Consider the following 22,190-nt stretch of genomic DNA (forward strand, 5'->3'; position numbering starts at 1 on the left):
GCATAAAATATTTTATGTTTTTTACCAATAACTTGTTTCTTACCCTGGTTTATACTCTCATCCTCCTTCTATTTTGAATTTTATTCTAAAATATGCATGCATACAATCATTTGCACGCGTATATTACATAAATATTTGCATATTTACATACATTATTATTTTAATAGCAATAATAATATACACTTAGTACACATATTGCTTTTTTATAAATATAAAAACTATTTTCTTTTTTCACATATAGTTACAATGGGAAACATATCCAATTTGTTTTTTGCCAAAAAGTTTACGTGGTGCTGAAATAACTGATCTCGATTTAAAGGGATTGGATACGTGCCTCGAATTTATAACAGATGAAGAAAATAATGCCGCCAGCACGTCTCATAACTTTCTTGATAAAGGTAAGAAAAAATAAATAAATGAATACTTACATTATTACAATATTCTTTTGTTTTTAATATTAAGAAATCTTTAATATTATAACATAAATAATTAAAAATGTGAAAATTTTTAATAAAACTGGAACCCAATGTAATTTAGTCAAATACGATATTTAATACGAATAACTGAATCGGATTATTTAAGAAATTTAATGGTAATTAAGACACAGAATTTAATTTCACAACAAACCGCTTGGAAATATTCGAAATTTATTTCTATATTAGCAGTAGATTTATAAAAACGAGAAACTCTAATGAAGGAAAAGATTTTTTACACGCAATTATATCGCACATTGGGAACCATAACGACACAATTCAAAAAAATAACTTCGACTTCCGGAATTTAAAGTATTTATAGCCGTGTGTAAATTAGTATCGAAACCTACAAGCATATGAACAAATTTTCTGTAATATTTTGTTACAGAAAAGCTTTATATATTAAAGTATTGTAGTAATAAAAACATGTTTACAACTCTGCATTTTGACTTACTTCATTTTTCTCACAAATGTGCGGTATGCACACAACTGTAACGAATAAATACAAAGAAAGTTGTATGGAATATTCAAAAAATTTCATTTAAAGTTTTGATACTTAACCCTTGCAGACCACATTTAAAAATATCGTTGAGTAACATGTTCACATATTCTAAAAATGATTTCCAATTTTTGTTATCAATTAGAAACGAAAACGCTGAAAGGGTTAAGGGAATAATAGATTCTTGCAATAATAGTGACAGCAAGTAGCTTTAACCTAATTTTTGACATAAAAAATAATTATTATAAAAATTGATATCTCAAGTTTAGAAGTTAGATCACGTGCTGTATTCGGACTCTAGTAACTAATAACTCACATTAATTCTTAGAGAAGGAACTCTTCTTCTAATATAGTTTTTAATATAATATCTGCCAAATATGACAATCGCTGCCATTATCAATAACTGTATTAATGTATTTGTTTATTTTCTTCTCTTAATTTACTGTTATATATAGGTGGCCTTAATACACTTGCAATATTGGGTTGCATTATATTCGTATTAATAACAATTATAATACTTGCAATGGCTGTATGTTTTTCAAGACATCGGGCACGTTACTATACTCAAGAAGAGAAGCATATTGGAGGTAAGAAAAATATATAAAAAAAAAATTTTTTTTTTCTCTCCTCTCTTTTTATTTTACCTGAGTAAAGTTATATTTTAATTACTGTTATATTTTAAGATTTAATTTAAAGTTTTTTTTTTTTTTGTTGTTAAATTATTTTTTACTAGAAATATTTTTAACTTAAATTGAGAAAGTTTAAGTTTTGGTGAATTTGAGGTAGATGTCAGTGTGTGTTATCATACACATACAGCGTTGTATAAATATTTCTATGTAGGTAACTATGCAATTTTCTATGAGCTACTAATTTTGTTATCTATATTAAAAAGTCAAATTACTCTTTTTGTTTGAAAAATATTTTCTATAGTGTTCAACTTGTTGAAGTGAATTTTCCATGTATGGCATTCATGTTTAATTTTCCGCCATTCTTAAAATAATGTTACATAAGATGTTCAAAAGATAACCAATATAATTTGTATACGTTTCATATAAAACTAATTTTCATTCTCTTCTATTGCAATTTATTAGTTACAAATACAATGAAGAGTGTGAAATGTGGTGTGAGTTTTTATACACTCTGAATGTGAATTTAATTTTAAACATGATAAAAGCCATTTTTATAAAAAAAAAAAAATAATTCCGCTATACGTTCTGAAATATTGATTTATTACTCTATTAAAATAATTTATTTTTATTTTAATGAAATTGGATTTTATAGAAAAATATGAGTTTTGAATTTAACACAAAATAAATGAATTCCATTTTATGATTAGGAAAATGAATATTGAACATCATAAATATTAAAAGTCGCCTTAAATCAAAAATTTTTCAAGTTATAAATTCGTGTTTTTAACCATTGACTTCCAGACACACCTTCGGGAATTCGAAAACAATTGGATATACCTGCTGTACAAACTCCGAATTTATATGAGAAATAAATAAGGAAAAATTTCGACTTAGACTGGTTTCATACTTATTCATATGATTTCATTCTCTCTCTGAATGAGATCACATAAAAACCCTTACAGCCTCAAGAAACGCAATTTCACCTAGACTTTCAAGAATTTTCATTATAGGCATCCTAATCGAAATCAACACTACTGCCAAAAATTCTGACGAACATTAATACACGATTATTTTATTCAGCAATTTAGTAGTTCACAGAACAAAAATGTTATTTCGTATTATAACAGATAGATGTCATACATGCTCTTTTATATTAAAAATTTAAAATAAACTTAACAGAACTATGTGTTATCCTCTGGTGAATTAAAAAAAAAAATTTTATAATCAAAAAATTGTAACGCGTTAAGAAACTATGTGTAAAATTCAAAATTGTACATGGAAATGAAAATTGTTATACATAGAAATTTTTATTATTCTTCTATTACATTGATTGAAAATTCAAGTGTGATAGCATTAAAAAATAAACTTCGTATTGTGTACATTGTATATAAATATTTCCATACATACGTGCATATATACATTTTTACGATTAGCATTCCTTAGTACATGTATAACAAGAATAACAACAACAACGAGAAATGTTTTAAATAATATTTTATATGAACATGACATAAAATTGTCATACAAAAATACAGAAATAAAACAAAAACCAAAAAAAAAAATAAAATGAAAAGTTTATTCAGAGAATTAAAACGGGATATTATTGTTTGTTTGTGTATGTGTGTGTTTATCTCTTAAACATGTTTTCCTTAATTCGTTTTCTCGTTTTTCAAAACAGAGAAAATACTAATAGCATTTTTTAATGAAAAATGAAGAAATTCGTATAGTTGTTCCAGTAAACTAAAATTTATATTATTCACGTTATTCGCATATTACACATAATTTTCAATCAGTAAATCAGTATCTTTAAATCAGTAAATTATAAAACTGATTATATAGTGAGTCATCCTCAATAACTACACGAAAATAATTGTTCCTCCAATTCAGTGAGTTTTCAAGAACGAAATGGACACTAAACCGCTATAGACATATTGTGTATGATAGTATATTACCAAGGGTGTTGACGGAGATTGTTCCTTGACTAAAATGGTTAAGAAATTCCAACTAAGAATTATGGATGTCTAGCTGGGCCGTTAATATATCACGGAATATATCACGGAAGCATATGATGTGAAGAATGTTTTCCTCGCTTGCCTGTCTCTGATATGAAAAAACAAACGCTTTTTCTGAAACTTCTTTAACAATGGTTTGGGTGAAATATTGAGAGCAATCACTTACTGAAACAGACAAGCCGAAAAAAGTTGGCAAAAAAAAACTGGTTGGTTTCACTAAGTGATCCATGTTTCATATTTTCTACTAAAAGTGTTGGTTTGACTTGTAGTTGTTTCAGCAATCTTGTCATGCACTCCACTCTTATTAAAACTGAGGCAAGGTACGTGAAATCAATTCTTCGGTTTATACTTTTCATCTGAATGAAAAACTCAATTTGAAATTCAAATTTAGTTTTCATCTCTTATACATACAAAACAGAAACTACAATTTTAAAAACTAATAAAATTAAAGTTATGTATAGAAAATTATAACTGAAAAATTGCATGTTGTTTTCACTGTAATTGATGGGGTCTTATTTCATATCTCATATAACAAGAAAAACATAAAAAATAAACTAGAGAGAGACAAATAAAGAAAAAATTAATGAAAACAACCAAAACAAAAAATAAACAAAAATTAATTTCCCTTGTATATTTTAAAATATGTGAGTACAAAAATAGTAAAGAGTAAACATTGACCCAAAACTACATTTGTCAATTTTAAATGTTGAAAATAAAATAAAGACGAAAATAATAAGGAAAAAAAAAAAACTTTTACTCTTGACAGCTAACATACATCTACATATATGCATACACAATATAAACATGCATAAAATAAATATCCCGTTTAACTAAACATGCGGCTACATAATGAAATAACACACAAAAAATATTCACAAACACAAAATATAAAATTTATTTATAAAATAGTTGAACTAAAAATACATACTCATACAAACATACTCTTTACAAATATTAATATAATTAAAAATATATCTATAATTGTGTATAAGTATGCATATTCTATACTATAAGAAGTAAATTAATATAGGAGTTGCCGTATGACAAAAAAAAAAATAAAATAATTTTTATATAAGGACACAGTAGAAAAGGTCACAATCAATGAAATTTTAAAGAGTCATGAAGCCGCTTGTCATTGAAAATCAAATCTATATATACACACATATTATATGTATGTACATAGATAAGACAGGAAAAAAAAACAATATTTATAATTATATTTTCTATTAAAAATGAGACCAAACATGTCATATAACCACTTACAACCACTTATTAAACATAATAAGGAAAAAAAAAATAAATTAAGAACCTTGGGGTATACTTAAAATTAATTAATATGTTTAGTAGATTAATTAAAATGACAAAGAAATTGGATATAAAATTATGTTGACATAATTTGTTTTTAGTTCGTATGTGTATACCGTTATATTATATGTAGTATATAAAAGCAATTCTAAGATAATTCTACATAAATATTTTAAAATAATAGATTTGATATGCCTAAAAGCAATATTCTGAAGTTTTCACATATACTCATTTATTCCCTATAGTTAGGCTACGTAATCTAAAAATATAATTAAATTATAAAGAATTCTAAAGAAATTATTTTTTAATTCTTTTATAACATTCTAGTTCTTTTTTATAATTTTATGTTAAGTTAATTAGAAAATAGTTAACAATTTTCTAATAGTTCATTAGAAATTATATTTTTGTTTTAACTAATGTTATAAAATGAAAATTGCTTGAATTGCGAAAATAGAGGATGAACTTCATGTGTTATTCTTCAAAATTTATTTTGAGATTTGTGAATTTTAGAATAAAAACTTAAATAGCAAATTCGGCGAAAAATTTGCAATATTTTATTATTAGAGCTTGTAACAGTGTTAAGAATTGTGCTTTCTTTCTATTACTTCAATTCGAATTTTGATCTTGCAAAATTAAAAAATAAAAAAATACTACATCTGTCAGGGTTTTGAATGCTCCTAGTGATAAAAACAGGCAGTTATCGGAATAGCGCGAAAAAATAACATTTTTCGCTATGTTTTATTATAGCGCATTTTTAACATTAGTTGAAAGTTGGTTTCATTACTCACAACCATAGCACTTTTTAAAAATTTCATATGATGATTATTATGATTTCTGCAAATGACCATCTGTAAAGTTGACACTGATATTACATGACTCTAATCATTTGACTTTTGAAATTAATAACATTCGCAAAAAGTTATTTAATATTTTTAAATTCAAATGTAATTCAAAATGTGTACTCACTGTGCGGTCCAAGAAATACGTTTACAAATATCACGTAATTTAAACTTTTTATATATGTCTATAAAGAAAGAATCAACACTTACTCAGTTTCATCTACGCAGCAGATTCGCTATTTTCACTTAAATTTCGATTCTCTTCCATTTTGTTCATTTTCGAAATTACTTTTTTTAAATGACACAATTATAGCTGTAATTTTGACATATTTTGATATTTTTAAAAGGGTTGCAATTTTTTTTCTCTTTTGTTCATTCTCGGGTGGAACACAGAGCTTCCACAAATCCTCTGAACCGATCTCTGTTTTTGGCGAGGCACTTTAATTCTGACCAACACTTTCCAATGGATTCGATCTCTTTAAGTGTGGTTCGTCGCCATGTGTTGCGGATCCTTCCCACTCTTTTTTTTCCCTGTGGCTTCCAATGTAAGGCCTGCCTGGCTATTGTATTACATATTTGATTTCCAAAGAGTGTGCCAATATCAAAATAGTAATCAATTTTTCAAGTATACCAGATAATAAAGTACTAAATAAAGTATTAAATTGGTTTGAATCCAAATTTTAATATGCAACTCTTTATTACCGCAAAACTTAAACAATCATTTTCCTCCGTGCATTTGAGAAGGCCAGCTAATTTTAATCTATTAGATGATTCTATCATGGGAATTTATTCATTATAATTTCCTCTATTTTTCTTATTCTCCCACAATTTTTCAGTTACCCGGAAGGGGAGCATTAATTGAAAATAAATTCTAACTTTTATAAAACGTAGGTGTTATATAATAATTAGAAAAGTAGCTGTATAAATATTAATTAATATTAAAATTGAATTTTTTTTTTAAATTTAAAATTTTCAAAAACAAAACTTTGTTTAATTCAATAGAATTCATTCTTATAAATTTTCATTTAAGAATTTAAGCATTTCGTTCTCGTATATTGTATTTGTTTGTTAAAAATGTATGTCCGTGTTCTAGGATTGCCTTCGAAATTTTTAATCATAATTTTATAAAAGTTTTTTTTTTTAATAATTTTTTAAAGTGAAAACCACTTAGCTACTTATACTTTAACATTTTCCTCAATTTTAATTAAGAATTTTTTTTTAATTTTGTTTTTTTTTCTTCTAGAATAAATTTTTCTAGACTTGGAATTATTAGAAAGTTTTATGCTATAATAAGTTTAAAATATAACAATATTTTTATTACAGTAATATCCGCTTATAAATGCGTCTCAAAAAATCCAATTTTTGTAAGCACTTATCCGAATAGAGCACTTAACCGAACCCGTTTAACTGCGTACATATAAGCAACTAAGTGGGTTTCCATGTTTAACTCAATAAAAACTTTGAAAAATATTTTTTTTTTGGTTCGTGTCTGAAACAGAAAAGCAATTAATTTTAGAACAAATTAAGAAAAAATGTACTAAATAATTAATGCACTTAAACGATTCGCTCAGTTATATGAAACTCAATTAACCAATTTTTTGACGCTGAATGTAATGGCGAAAATAAAGGTTCTAAAAAAATCGATGCACTTAAGCGGAAAACGCAATTAAGTGGGAAGCAGCTAAACGAGTATTACTGTATATAATTTCGAAAGTTTGTATACTATGGTGTTTAATTAAACTTTTAAAAATATTTGCTTTTGAGGGGTCTCATTTCTATATTCTTGCATTTAGAAACAAAAAGGAATTTAATCAGCTGCATATTTTATTATTAATATTGATTCGATTTCATCCAAGAATCTTGTACAATATTCAAATACTTAATACACATGCTTTTAAAGAATATTATGATCACATTTAAAATATTCATTAATTATAGGTAATATACGTTTCCAATGCATATTTTATTAACTCAATTGTTTCTATTCTAAAGAATTACCGTACAAAAATCCACACATTTTCATTCATATTCAATTTGAAAAGTACAAGGTATTCTCTTTAAATTTATAAAAATTTCAAATTTTCATTTCAAATACATTGATTTCAAATCAATAATAATTTTGCATGTATGCATGTGCATACAAAATAATTGAAGGTTTCAAGGCAATATTAATAATTTGTATCACATTTGTATCACTTACATAGCATTAAAAATTGCTACTCTGCACATAATATACACAATCAACTTCAATATTATTTTAATTTAGAAAATCAGTAACATTTACACAAATGTAACACTTGAATAGAATCCTGAGTGCAATTCCAAAAATTTGAAAAATGAGAGTGAGAATTTTTTCTCTTCAAAACAAATGAAATAAAAAAATTTTATATGGAATAACGGAAAAAATATAAATGACATTAAAAATGATCGATGATATTACAATTGTCAGTTCTTATTTGAAAATTCTAGAAAAATTTCATTTTTTGTTTTTCTATTTTCTTTATCGCATTGCTTTTGAAATGTTGATAAATTGCATTGGAATGAGGTGAAAATCAGTGAAACAGCTATACTGTCATTATAGATTTGAATATTAAATTGAAATATGAATATTTTTGTATAAAAATACAAAAATTTTTGAAATTCATTCAAAAGAATTTCAGAAAATAAATTAGAATTGAAAATTTTCTGAATATGAAGAATTTATATCTGATAAGTATACTATGGGGAAATTCAAAGGAATGTAAATCAAAACCGCACAATGATAGACAAATTGTTTAGTGTTTCAATCATTTTTAATATTGGAAAAAAAAAAAATAAAAATTGTGTTAAAAGCAGTGATATTTATGGTGAATGATATAAAGGTCTTTAAAAATCGTGAAGTTAATAAATTTCGTTAAGCTTTGTTCATAGATGTAAGAATGTACGTAATTGAGTGCTTATCAAAATAGCAATCAGAAATTATTCAAAACTAAAATTCCATGGTTATAATGGGCAATATTCAATTGTCTTTACAGTTAAATAAAACGACAAACTTATATTTACTCTACAGAAAGCAATACACCCTCAATTTTGATTTCTTTTCCAGTTGTAATTTACGTACCGATTTGAGTAAATTGTCTTTACAGTTAAATAAAACGACAAACTTATATTTACTCTACAGAAAGCAATACACCCTCAATTTTGATTTCTTTTCCAGTTGTAATTTACGTACCGATTTGAGTAAATTGTAAAGCTTGAAAGACTGTAACTCAGCCGCATGTGTTTCTAGTACGCTTCTTTTACAGGGTTGAATCGCTACAAATCACAATTTCTCAAAATCGATCCGGCCACCTACTCTCCAATTCCTCAATTCATCTACAGCGTGTAATCCTATTCCACTAAAAACTTCGTGTAGAGAAGAGATTTACTAGACCAATAAGTCGGCAGTTTCATTTCCCAGCATACTGCGTTCAGTACTCAATTGCATCCACCCAATTTGTTAAGATTTTAAACGATAATAAAAGTAATTTCAGGTTTCCGGTAAAGACCTGCCTGTCCGGCTTGATCAAAATCCTCTATATTCCTCGATAACATTTTGAATTGCACGCACAGCTCAATGGTGTGCACCTTTGTCTGTTAGATGCTGTGGTACGTTTGCAGAAGTTTGAAGAATATGACTCTTTGCATCAGCACCTGTTCTCATATTGGTGTTTAATTTATCCGCAAATCACATAATAGTATGTTATCAATTTGGGTAACCAGTGGGCTGAGTTCTTTCCATCAGACTTTTTTGTATTCTGCGGCAAAGAGAAGTTTTTCTCGAAGCTATACCTCCTAACCATAACGTTCTTGGATAATAAAAAGAGCGAATACATAGAAAATACAATTGTTATTCTTCTTTAACATTGAAATAGACTGAAAGAGAAAGAAAAAAAAAAATTTTTATAATTTGTTGTTTTTATATAATTGGAAAAAGTCACTTTAATAGTAAGGAAAAAATAAACTAATTTTAATTAATTGAAGCTTGATTACATTTCCATAAAATATTCACCAGAAGGCAAAATTTATTATTAAAAATCTGAAAAATCTTATCTGAATTATTTAATAAAATGCGAACATAATCTTGTCATTGAATTTTCATAAAATAAAAAATTAAAATAAAAGAAAAGAAATTTAATTAAAATTTCTTGTCACTTTTATAAAAATCTATACTTTAAATCTTATTTAACAATAACAATGGAAAAAATATTGGGTTTTGTAGTTTTTAATCTTAATACTTTATTCAAATTCGATTATCATTTGAACATTTCGAATATTGCATACTAAAAAATTTATTGTTTAAAACAGAAAGGGATGAGCAAGTAAGTTAAACAATGTCTATATCACAAAGTCTGTAATCAATATGACTATTTCAAAGAATTTCTGAGTAACTGGCGTCAAATACTATTAAAAAATGAATTCGCTTTGGGCCATTCAAATTTCCAAAAAAAAATCCACTAGTTACATCTATTAGGAAACAGAACTCAAATAATAAATTTCAAGAATTTCCGTTAGTTACTTTCGTAGAGTTGGGAAAAAATATAATATCAAACCACCAGTTTGGTTTCCAAGCCCTAAGATTCCGAGAATATTAAACTTCAAAGAAATCAACCGATAATTTTTCTTTATTTTCTTAAAAATGTAAATTTGACTCCTAGTAAAAGCCCAGTTCCTGACGCCTGATTTTTTCTCAAAATCAGATGGTTACTTCAAAATCAGATGGTTTCTGGTATTGTCAGACGAAGTTTATGCATAAACACTGAATTTAAAGTTAATCTGTTGAAGAATTTCTTAAATATGATCAAAAATGTAAAATTGGCCCGTTAAAAGATCTAATTCCTCGGGCCTGACATATCCCAAAAGTTGATGAATTCATGACATGGCCGAAATAAACTCATACATAAAATTTCATCAAAATCGGTCAAACCGAACTTGAGATACACGCCTGAACGCACAGACTGACAGACCCACATTTCTCCAAAAACTGGTTTATTTATGTTTCCCTACCATGGAAAAGAACGTTCCCACCGAAAACTCGATACGCGAAATTTTGTACAACCACTTATTGTATGCAATGCGAACGTTAAAATATGAAAACAACTACAAATAACTTATTGATATGAGTACATTTCTCTCTTATTAACAATAGTTTTCTCACACATATTATTGCACATTTCTCACACATATTTTTGGGAGTAATCAGTAAATTTTTTAATATAATTTTGGAATGTTGTTCAGAGAACTGGTTTCAATTCTTCTCGAATTAAGATAATATTAGATTGCTAACACTTAAGGTGACATTCTCCGTTGACAACCCAAAAGTATTCCATAGATTAGCTACTCTAATAAATCATATAATACAGAATTATTTTACTTATATTTATGGTGCATGAGTATATAGGACATAAAATTTTCTAAGGAAGCATCCAAAAATGGATGATCTTTTATATTCAATTTTCATATACAAAAGAATTACAACCCTTTCAAAAGACAAGGAGAGAGAGAGAGAGTGAGAGCAAAAACAAGATAGAAAATTCTGTTATACATAACAATGTATAATGAATTTGACAGAATATCTCATCGGGATTTTGTTTTTTAGGTTTTATATCCTTTTGAACAAGAACTTAAGCTTTTTTTTTCTTAGTTTTTTATAAAAAACTTATTTTTTTTTTTATGTACATTTTTTAATTTGTTTTATAGTTAATTTTTAAATTTTTTTTTTTTTGGTATAATAAAACAAAAATTTGTTTTCAAGTATGTAAACTTGTAGTGGTATAGTGGTAATTGGAAGGTGCTTTAATATTTACATATTCTATTATAAGATTGCATTATTTTATAAAATAAATTAAAGTTTATGTAATGGCTATGTAAATATTTGGAAAGTGTATATACGCCTTTTACGTTGTTATGCAAATCACTATAGGGTTTGTTTCAAGGGATCGGATCAAATTTACCTTATTAAAATCAAATTTGCCATCTTCAAAAATTGCATACCTTTAGGATAATTTTTTTTTTAAATAAGCAATTTTTGAAATAAGACGAAAAAAAATTTAAAGAAGCTTTAACACAATGCTCAAATTTAAGGGTTAATTGCATGAGTTAAGAAAAATAATTATAATTTTTAATGGCAAGTTATTTACCGTTAGCTTCCTGTATTTATAGAAATTCGAAAATGGTAACAGTTACCGAAATGTGAGATGCCAAAAATTCGAGTTTTACAAATTTCGATAGACGATTACTTGAGAGGGGCTGGAGGTGGAAAATAATTTTTTTCTTATGAACTTTTTATGAATATCCAAGAACTACTAAAATTTTAGATTCTTAAGCCGTACGGTCTAGAAGAAAAACGATATCAGAAATTTGGAAAAAATAGATAAATTTTATTGGGAATTTTGTTTTTTTGAAAGTTCAAATATGGTATGCAGCGATAGAAGAACCCAGTTACTATTTTTATTGCATTTGGAAAATTTGAAAAATGCTTAGGCAATAAATAGGGCAAAAATAGCATTTTTAGTATTTTTAGGGGGTATAAATTTTAGAGGGGGGGAAGATGGGTAGAAATTTTCTTCTACGAAAATAAATTTCTAGTAAAGATCTGTGTACGTATGAAATTTAAGGTTTCTATCTTCGGGGATGTAAAAGTTTTGTAACGGACGCACGTTGACGGCCGAATTTTTTTTTGTAAAAAAGCTAAAAACCTCATTTTTTTCGCAATATTAATTTCTAAAACTGTTTAATTCGCATGGAATTTCGAATTTCTATAATTTAATTTAAAAAATAACAAATAATTTTCATTTATAATTTATATTCCATTTATATACAATTTAATTATTTGTTAACGGAAGAAAATAATTTGAAGAATTCTATGATAATGCGTGTAAAATTTTTAACAACTTTCTTAAATTATTAACATTTTAACAAAATTATTATAAATGTAGAATTTCATTATTATAATAATTATGATGGAAGTAAATTATTTATATTTTGTTAACATTAAAATTATTTATGTACATTTAAAATGATAATCATCATAATTTTCATTTTACCTTAATAGTTATTTAAAATTATATAAGTTTTCCCATTATATAACCTTGTTATCATCCTCAAGGTATACACTTTTTATTATATACATAATAATATATTAAATCTGAATAAATGATAACGTAAAATTTTTCCTCAAATGTATACGGTATGAATAGTATATGAGAACTATTATAGACCTAAGGCAAAAATATGTGATATTAATTTTAGGGAGTGTTGTTAGATAATTTCCTTTTTTTTCTTTCAGTTTATATAATTTGTTTATATAGTACGTGTATGTATAATATTATCAAATTATATAGGCGTTCATATGTATGCAAATGCTAATTAAAGTTTAATGTTATTTAAAATTTAAATTTAGTGATTAAAGTTTTGTTTTTTATTCTTAAAATTTGTATATGCGTGAAAATATTATTATTACTGTTTTACTCAAACTTTGAATATGATCTTATTATATCCATTATTTTATAATTACACATATTATATATTGTTCCTGGGTGAATTGAACAGATTTAGGCGGAAATACATATAAATGCATATATGCAAATATCTTCGAGATTTCATTGCACATGGGCAAATTTTATTTGGAATTGTGAATAATTATTGTTGTGCAAATGAAAGTTTCCTGAAATTCAATTCCAAACAATTTTATTCTTATTGTTATTTTGTAGAAATTATATACAAAATATTTAAATTTTATTTCCTCGAAGGAAAATACTATGATATAGCCTTTAGCATAATAATATGAAATTAATATTTACTTAGTCAGATTATTCGACAGCCTGACACAACGGTGGTACTATTGTATGTGGTACTAATCCACATACAATATTTAATTTATACACATATTTCGGTATTTTCAATTCAACATTAATTAAACACATTAAATGTGATAAAGAAATTCGAAAATCACATTACAAGTATATTTTTTTTGTCTATTCCTTCCACGTGCTTTTAAGAAATGGATAATTCGAGAAATTTAAAAAAAAATTTCGTAATAATTTTCCAAATTCGAAAAGAAATTTCCGGAGATGAAATAAAGTTCAAAGTTCGTAATTTATACATGAATTTTACAAAGTATTTCTTTTTTATAGAAGAATTGCCGAAAATTATACCCTCGGAATGAATAGAATTTTCACGATTTTGGGAACAATAGCTTAATTATAAGAACAACAAATATATATGACAAAACTTACTTAATTCCAAAAATACTCGTATGTCTATAACTATATTAAATTTTTCTACTTCTAAACCCTCGTTCAGTCTATCCGTCCTTGGACATGTTTATAAAACTTGTACATATTTGAACATAGTATGGAACATACTTGTACATATATTAATGTTTTTGTTTTGTTTCATCCCAAAAGTATGCAATATTTTAAATATTTGGTATGTGAACGGAAGTAATTCCAATAATGTAATTAATTGCTTATAAAAGCATAAAAGTATTTTCAACTGGTTAAGGGAAAAATGCCCCTTAACAAACCATTGGTTGGACCCTGTACCTTATTTGTAATAAAATTAAAATTTTATTTGGAAAAATAATGCAAAAGTCAAAATTATGGTTTTTTTCCCCTAGAAATCACATTATTTTTGATTGTATAGCATGGAATTCTTAGTATCTGTTATTATCGGAAAATTTTTAATCAATTTTATTATCTACGATCTACCAATAATTAGTGTCATTACCATATTCTATCATATATTTCACATATAAGTAAAATAATTAGATTTGACCCACATACTTTTTATTAAATTGTTATATAATATTTATATAAGGTATAGGTAGTTAGATAAGTAGGTGTTATTAAGTGAGGTAATATTGTAATAAAGAAATTTTATAGAACGTGATGTTAACCTTGACCGTTGTTTTCAATTTAAAAGCAAAACAAAAAGGAAAAAAATTAATTACGATCATACATTTCCAAAAATTATTCTTATTTTTTTTTTTTTTTTTCAAAACATTTCATTTTTATTAATTTTTATTATTTTCTTAATTTCATTTTATGCATTCATACACATAAACATATTAATAATATTATTGTTCATTTATAATTAAATCCCCGGAGTAAAAACAAAATAATAACAATTCAATTTAATTATACGTATAACAAACTACATATATACATCTAGTTCTCTCTCTCTCTCTCTATATAACACATTCGTTTAGATATAGATTAATACCAGCCCCATCACCACCGCCATTACTATAAAAAAAAATAACGTTCTTAAATAATAAACATAAAAATTAATATAATTTCATTTTTCTTTTAGACAATGAAAATAATGAGAGAAAAACTATAAAAAAAAAAAAAATCAAATTGTTCCAATTTGAAATAAACATTATAACATTTATAACAGTATATTTCATAACAGTGGTATATAAAATAAGTTTGAGTGGTTTATAAGTATTGGAAATGCTATGGCATAACAATTAATGAATTTCTACTTTTCTTTTCTTTTTCTCTTCTCTTTCATGTTTTTCTTTTCTTTTATAATACGTATATAATTTTGAAAAACTTGTTTATAAGTAGGTAATATCCTTGTTCTTATTATATATAATACTTTGTATAATTCCCGTATTTAGTGTTATATAGAATTTATATAGTTGCGGCAACAAACTTTTAAATTTTTCCCAAAATTTTGCCACTTAAAATTCTCTGCAAAATAATATATATATATATATATATATATATATACTTACTCGTATAAGTCGCGAATTTAGTGTTACGAGTATATAGAATATTTTTACGGCAACATACTTTTAAATTCTGGCCAAAATGTTTTCATATCAAATGCTCTCCAAAATATTATATATTTACATATATATATATATATATATAAAGGGTGATTTTTTGCTGTGAAATTTTTTGTGGTTCTATTTTAAAAATACTTCACAGTATTCCGTTACAGTGTACTTTGAACACAAAATCAATTCAGTTCAATTTGCCCTTTCAGTATTAACAAACTGGCGCCTGAGCAGCAATTTCAATTTATATATTAATAATTATTATTAATTTAAATATATTAATTGAGAATGCATTCGGGAAGCAATATTAGCGTCATGTTTTATGATTTTGCAGTTGGCCGTCTTGAGTTGCGTAAAATCTCTTGTACATATTGACAATTCCATTGCAATGGAATTATAGCCATGAATTTGGAGGAAATTGATTCAAAATTGAACAGTACGATTAAAATACCAAAAATATAATTGAGACCAAAGCGTACATTAAATTATAATTAAAAAACAAAATGGCAACGCATTTTTTTCAATGTTAAAATGAAAATTTAAAATTTACTCCTTGTATGAGGAGCACAAAAGCAACATTGTTCAAAAAAAAACTTTAAAAGAGAAAGTATACAAATTTTTTTTTTTTTTTGCAAAATTTCATTTTTAATATTTTCGTTAAAAATAATTTACTCTTAAACGAAGAAACTTATGTTAAATTTCCGCTTCGATTTTTCTTTTAGTATTTTTTTCTTAAAAAAAAAAAACTTATACTATGTATGAATTTTTAATTTTTTATGCAACATGGGATCCATAAGTGTGCCATTTGTACACCATTTTAATTTTCTTAATTTAAATGAAAAATATTATCAATTATATTAATATTGTTCAATAATTTCGACTGGCTGAAGAGCTTTGTCCTTAATTCTGTTTTCCCTCTGCTCTTTGCTTTGAATCATAAAAATGAAATTATAATAATTTCGTTCTATTTGTTAAAATTAATAGAACTTGTGACCCAAGTGTATAATTACGTAATCTTAAATTTTATGTATTTGTAAAATTCATGAATTTTTAAAGAGTTTCAATTTTCTTAAATTCTACAGTGGCGTAATTTACTCAATCAATTTTGTTTTATTTCGTTTAGATTCTTCTTTTTTCATACTCATTTTTCTTTTTTCTTTTCATTTCTCTCATTTCTATACCTACTATACCTTTATATATCACATTCTATATAGGTAATTTTATTTTTCAATTTCTATTTTTATTTCGTCCATTGAAGCCTGTAATTTTAAGTGTTACAAGCTATCTCATTTTTGTGTAAAATAATTTAAGTTTTGAGTTCTCCATGTTGATATCAGGGATTCGATAAAATTTCATTGAAACAAGACCTAAAAAGGAACTGAATACTTTTGAAAAAATGCTAATTAATGCTAGAAATAGATTTTCCTAATCATAAAAAAAATAAAATTATCGAAAAATATTTATATCGATTTTTAAAAGTACCTTTTTACTAAAGTAATAAAAAGTTTTCAAGAAATTACCAAGTACCTCTGGATTCAATTTCCTCCTAGCCACTAATTCTAAGTTTCAATGCCTCAGAAGTTGAATAAAACCGCTTTTAAGAGAATCGGAAGTTAGAATATTAGTTAGAAAACATCATTGGAACAATAATAAGCGCAATTTGATGTGGAAATACTTGAAGTCAGCTCTGCATTAGGAAAACAGAAAAAACAATTTGATTTTTAAACGATTACTGTCAACTCTTATGTGCTACTATCTGTTGTGTGTTGAAGAGAACTCCTACATAAGCAATACTGTTATCATCCTATGAAATCAATAAAACTTTATTATTGTATATTGTTAGGAATACAATGAAATTACATTGAATTTCCCGTACTTTTAATAAAATTAGCAGACAAATCACTTTATACGATATAATTTAAAAAAGAGAACACTTTCATAGCAATTGATATCAATACTATGGTCTTTAGGTTTCCTGTATAATTTTTCAAATTAATAAGAATTTCAGAGGAAATTCGACAAGGCTACACAACACGATTTCTTTTATTTCTTTTTCTACCTCATTCATAGGTCTATAGAATTTCATTAGTATAGTAGGAGAGTGAATTCAAAGGAAACGTGTAAAGATGCACGTGGTATTATTTTTCAAATACAAGATTCTTGAAAATAGACTTTTCAATGTTTTATATCAAAAAAAGAAGAGGTACTCTTGACAAACTCGGGAAAAATTGAAAGGGAACAAAAATATAAACCTGACGTTTCTCATTAGCAATGCCTATAACGTTAAGAATATTTAGAATAATGTTTAAAGTTGTAGAAAAAATTGAATATTTTTTTACTTTTGATCTTTACATGTAGGCTTTTTAACTTTTTAAAAAGTTTGATGCAACTTTTTTGATTCTCTTTTATTTTGTATTTATTTTTTTTTTTTTTTATAAATATTCTTGTAAACATCTTGTATCTAGAAATTCAAACAATTTATAACAGAAGTTTTCTAATGCTCTCATTGTCAAAGTTATGCAACTTAAGATAGAGAAATATATATTTTTTTTTTTTAAAGAGAAAGAGACGCGGCGAATGGCGTAAGGTGAAAAATGTCGAAATATAAATAGTGTTATATTATATGTGTGTGTGATATAAGGAAAAGAGGAAAGGAGAATAAAAATAAGAAGAGAAAAAAAAGAAAAATAAATTTTTAAGGTAAATGAAAAATTGCTATAATTAAGAAAACAAATTCCATCGAAAACGTTTACATTTGTCTTAACAGATTTATTATTTTCATTCTATGCTCTTTTGTTCTTCAGTATATTCTGTTCCTCTTATTTTGTTTTTCTGAAAATATACTTTATATATTTCAGGCACACAGTGTAATATATTTTGTACAGACATTTCCTAAACATTTACATAACTACGTACATGTATATGTATAAACATCCAAATTACGTAACAGAGGTGTCGTATAGATTCTATTCAGGTTGCCAATATCTATTAAAATTTAAATAAATAAGAATTCTTACTCTATCATATGACTATATGGCTTAAAACTATTCTAATGTTCACAAATTTCCGATTCTTTATTTCCCTTGAACATACATAATATATGTATACTCAGATACATTTAGTCAGACTCAGACAATTGCTGCATATATGAAATTTTTATTAATTGAGTGGATGGTACTTTGATTAACTATGTTTTTTCTTTATCTTTCTCTTCTTTCACCCCTTTAATTGAAAAATGTAGAACTGTTCTATAATCCAACAGAGTCTGTTCTTTATTGTGTTATATATACCAAATCGTTCATTAAGTAGGTGACAAGCCTATAGCATAGTGGCTGTACATAATAAATATGAAAATATTTTTATCCTGCAAGATGTCGCCACGCCACTTCGCTATGCCTCTGTGAGTATTATTCAATATTGAATAACTTGCCGCAGTTCCGCGCCTGTTTTTAGTATATTATTGAATTGCAAGCCATTTTTCTTTCAAATTCTTACATAATTTTCTATATTTTTACGAAAATAATTTGGCAATCGTCTCCTATCGGAACTTTTCAATGTGATCATTATTTATATATATATAAATTATTTTATATGTTTATTGTATACACAAAAAAAAAACAATTCTTCTTTCTTTTTCCTTTTATATTAATTACCTTATAATTATACTCATTATTTACTTAAGGAAATAAAAATAAAAAATAGAAAAAAAAGCAATATTAAACGGAAATAATAAAAAAGAAAAGCAAAAAGAAATTTTGTTTTTTAGGGGACATTTTATTCTTTCAATTAAAATTTAAGGGACTATTAAGGATTTTGAAATGTGATAAAGAGAACAAAAAAAAAAATTAAGATAATGCATAGGAAATCGCTTTAAAAAAAAAAAATATTCAACAAATTTTAAATTTCTTATATAATTTTATTTTACAGCTACTTGTAGAATTTAAGAACTTAAACTTCGGTACATAATATTAAAATGGAAACGTCTGTGTTAATTCAAGTAACTTTTAATTTGAAAATAATTCCATTTTTTTCAGTATTTCTTATTGTTAATGGAAGTTAATGGAAGGAAAAATAAAAGAGTTAATATCTCAGTTAAAATGGATATAAAAATCTTTGTTCTTTATAATAAAAAGAAAAATTAAATTTTGTTATTTGTTCTAGTGTCTTATTTGCCCTTTGAATCTTGTAAGACTTCTTTCAATTTCGATTATGAATGGGAAATATAAAGTGATATTCCCATATCACTGGGAACAAACTCGTCGAAACCATAAGACTGCTTTTATTTCTTTAGTTTTCTCAGTTTAAAAACAGTGATAATTATCACTGTTTTAAACTGAGTATCAATAAAAATCAAAAATAATGCCAATTTTTCAAAATTCTCCACTTTAGTAAAGCCTTTAACACGTTAATTACTATCTCAATCATATGTGTCTGAGGCCAAGAAGTTCTACATGAGCTATGTCAAACATATATATCTGACGTCGAGCTGTAGTGAGCGGAAGCGTAACGGAATAACTCATCAGTTAGCATAATAATAGTCCGAGACTTTTTTCGTAAAGCTTATCTCTTTTTACTGTTTGTCAAGATCTACCAACCACATTTTACATATAAAAGGCCGACACTGCCTCGAAATCCAAATGTTTTGGTTGTCGAGTAATGTAGGTAAGGGTAGGGGGACTACAATAAATCATAATCGACGGCGATGGTTAAGAGAATAACAATTCCCTACCCCGTATTTATTTGAATTATAAATATTGCAGATATTTTCGGAATTATTTTTTAGCATTGCAATTTAGCTATAATTTGTTATTTAATTTTCTATACAACTTGGATTAAATTAACGGAAATTATATATATATATATATTAAATTTATGAGTAACTATAGTAATTTAATCCACATGAGAATTTAAAAATTTCATTTAAATTTTTGCTTAAATCTAAATTTAAATTTCCATCAAAATATTTTTATTGTATACGAATTCTTATTCCCCCTAAAATACAACTATATTGAATAATTTCAAAAAATTCTCAAAGCTTTTTACCATACATACAATTTAAATATTCATTTGAGGTCTCTGATTATATTAAAAATATCTGTAGGGAGACAAAAATTTGTTATAGCAAGAAAAAAAATTTTCTATTATTCTCGAAAATCTTTAAAATTTTTATGTTTTGTTTCTTGTACCATTTTAAAATGATTTCATTTTAAAAACTAGAAATTTTTCCTATTTTTTTCTGTTTCCTTTTCATTTATATATATATATATATGTATATACATAAAATTAACTTATATGTCTTATATATGTATGCAAGTAAATATAAAAATTTTTTTATTTTATAATGTAATTTTCTTTTCTTTTTTTCATTTCTATGTTACTATACAATCAAATTGAAAACTTTACATGAATGATGACAATTTCCTTGCAAATAAACCAAAAAAAATTTTTTCCAAAAAAAAAAACAAAAACCAGGAGAAGCTGGAAAATGTTTAGAAAAAAATGTTGAATCAACTGCAACAGAAACACCAACCGCTGAATCAGCAATTAAGAATAAAGAATTAAATTTTAAATTTCCAATTAATGATAGAGTATGTACAATTGATGAAATTATTTTACCACCACCACCGCCACCTCCAACAAAATTACCACCAACAAAATTGCCACCAACATCTACATCTACAAAACCATCAGAATTAAAAGAGACACAACAACAAATGAAATCTCTTCAATCAGGATCAATTGTTGTTAAAACAAATTTAATACAACTATCACCGACAACGACAATTACAACAACAACAATACCCGGATCAAATATATCTAGTGGAAATAATAAAAATATATTAACACCAATACATCAAACGATACCATTAACAACAACATCAATGTTAACATTAAAATCATCAACAACAACACCTCCAACAACAAAAACCAAATCAATAAATATGCATAATATAGAACAAACATCAGTAATAGGAGCAACAGCAACGACAACAACGAATGATATTAATAATTGTAATCTTGATGAAGATATTAACAAAAAGAAGGACTGACAAAAGGATACAAAACAACTTAAATGAGTACAGTTTATAATAGATGATAATTTAAATAGATAGAATATAGAATAGGGTAGATTTCTTTCTCATTTCTTCTCTTATATAATTTCATTTTTTTAATATGTAAATTTAAATAAAAAATATAAGTGTAGTAGTTATATAATAATATAGGATTAGAAAGGATATTATGAAGAGATATTAAAAAAAAAATAAAATAAAAAATTTAAATTTAATAAAAATTTTCTTATATGAAGAATTTATTGTTAAGGTAGGCTGCCCCTCTATTAAAAATTATGGGTAATTTTTTTTTTTTTTTTGTTTATTTTCTCTACAATTTTTTTTTTAGAAAATTATTTTAAAAAAGTCATCATTATAAGCCTTAATAATTAATTTGAATTTAATTAAATATTTTTGTTATGAATTCAAAATAATTTTTATTTTAGAGTAATTGACCTCTTTTTTTTTATTGAAATTCAATTGAATTTTAATAACAATGCCAATTGAATTAGAATATGCAATTAATTTTATATTGCTCCAGCAAAACGACATTAATCAAAAAAAAATTATTATTT

At 25.5% G+C, this 22,190-nt stretch overlaps 1 protein-coding gene across 1 annotated transcript; it reads left to right on the forward strand.

The window, feature by feature from the left end:
- Nucleotides 1-241: 241 nt before the first annotated feature.
- On the forward strand, nt 242-21,733 carry LOC129608365 (poly(A) polymerase-like; the record flags this gene model as incomplete). Its single annotated transcript, XM_055519848.1, has 3 exons — nt 242-398; nt 1,428-1,559; nt 21,038-21,733. Coding segments are annotated over 3 exons (867 nt in total), but the record flags the coding sequence as incomplete, so codon positions are not given.
- Nucleotides 21,734-22,190: the final 457 nt, after the last annotated feature.

The sequence above is a fragment of the Condylostylus longicornis genome, unplaced genomic scaffold, assembly GCF_029603195.1.
Source record: "Condylostylus longicornis isolate FDR11 unplaced genomic scaffold, ASM2960319v2 ptg000031l, whole genome shotgun sequence".
Taxonomy (NCBI): Eukaryota; Metazoa; Arthropoda; class Insecta; order Diptera; family Dolichopodidae; genus Condylostylus; species Condylostylus longicornis.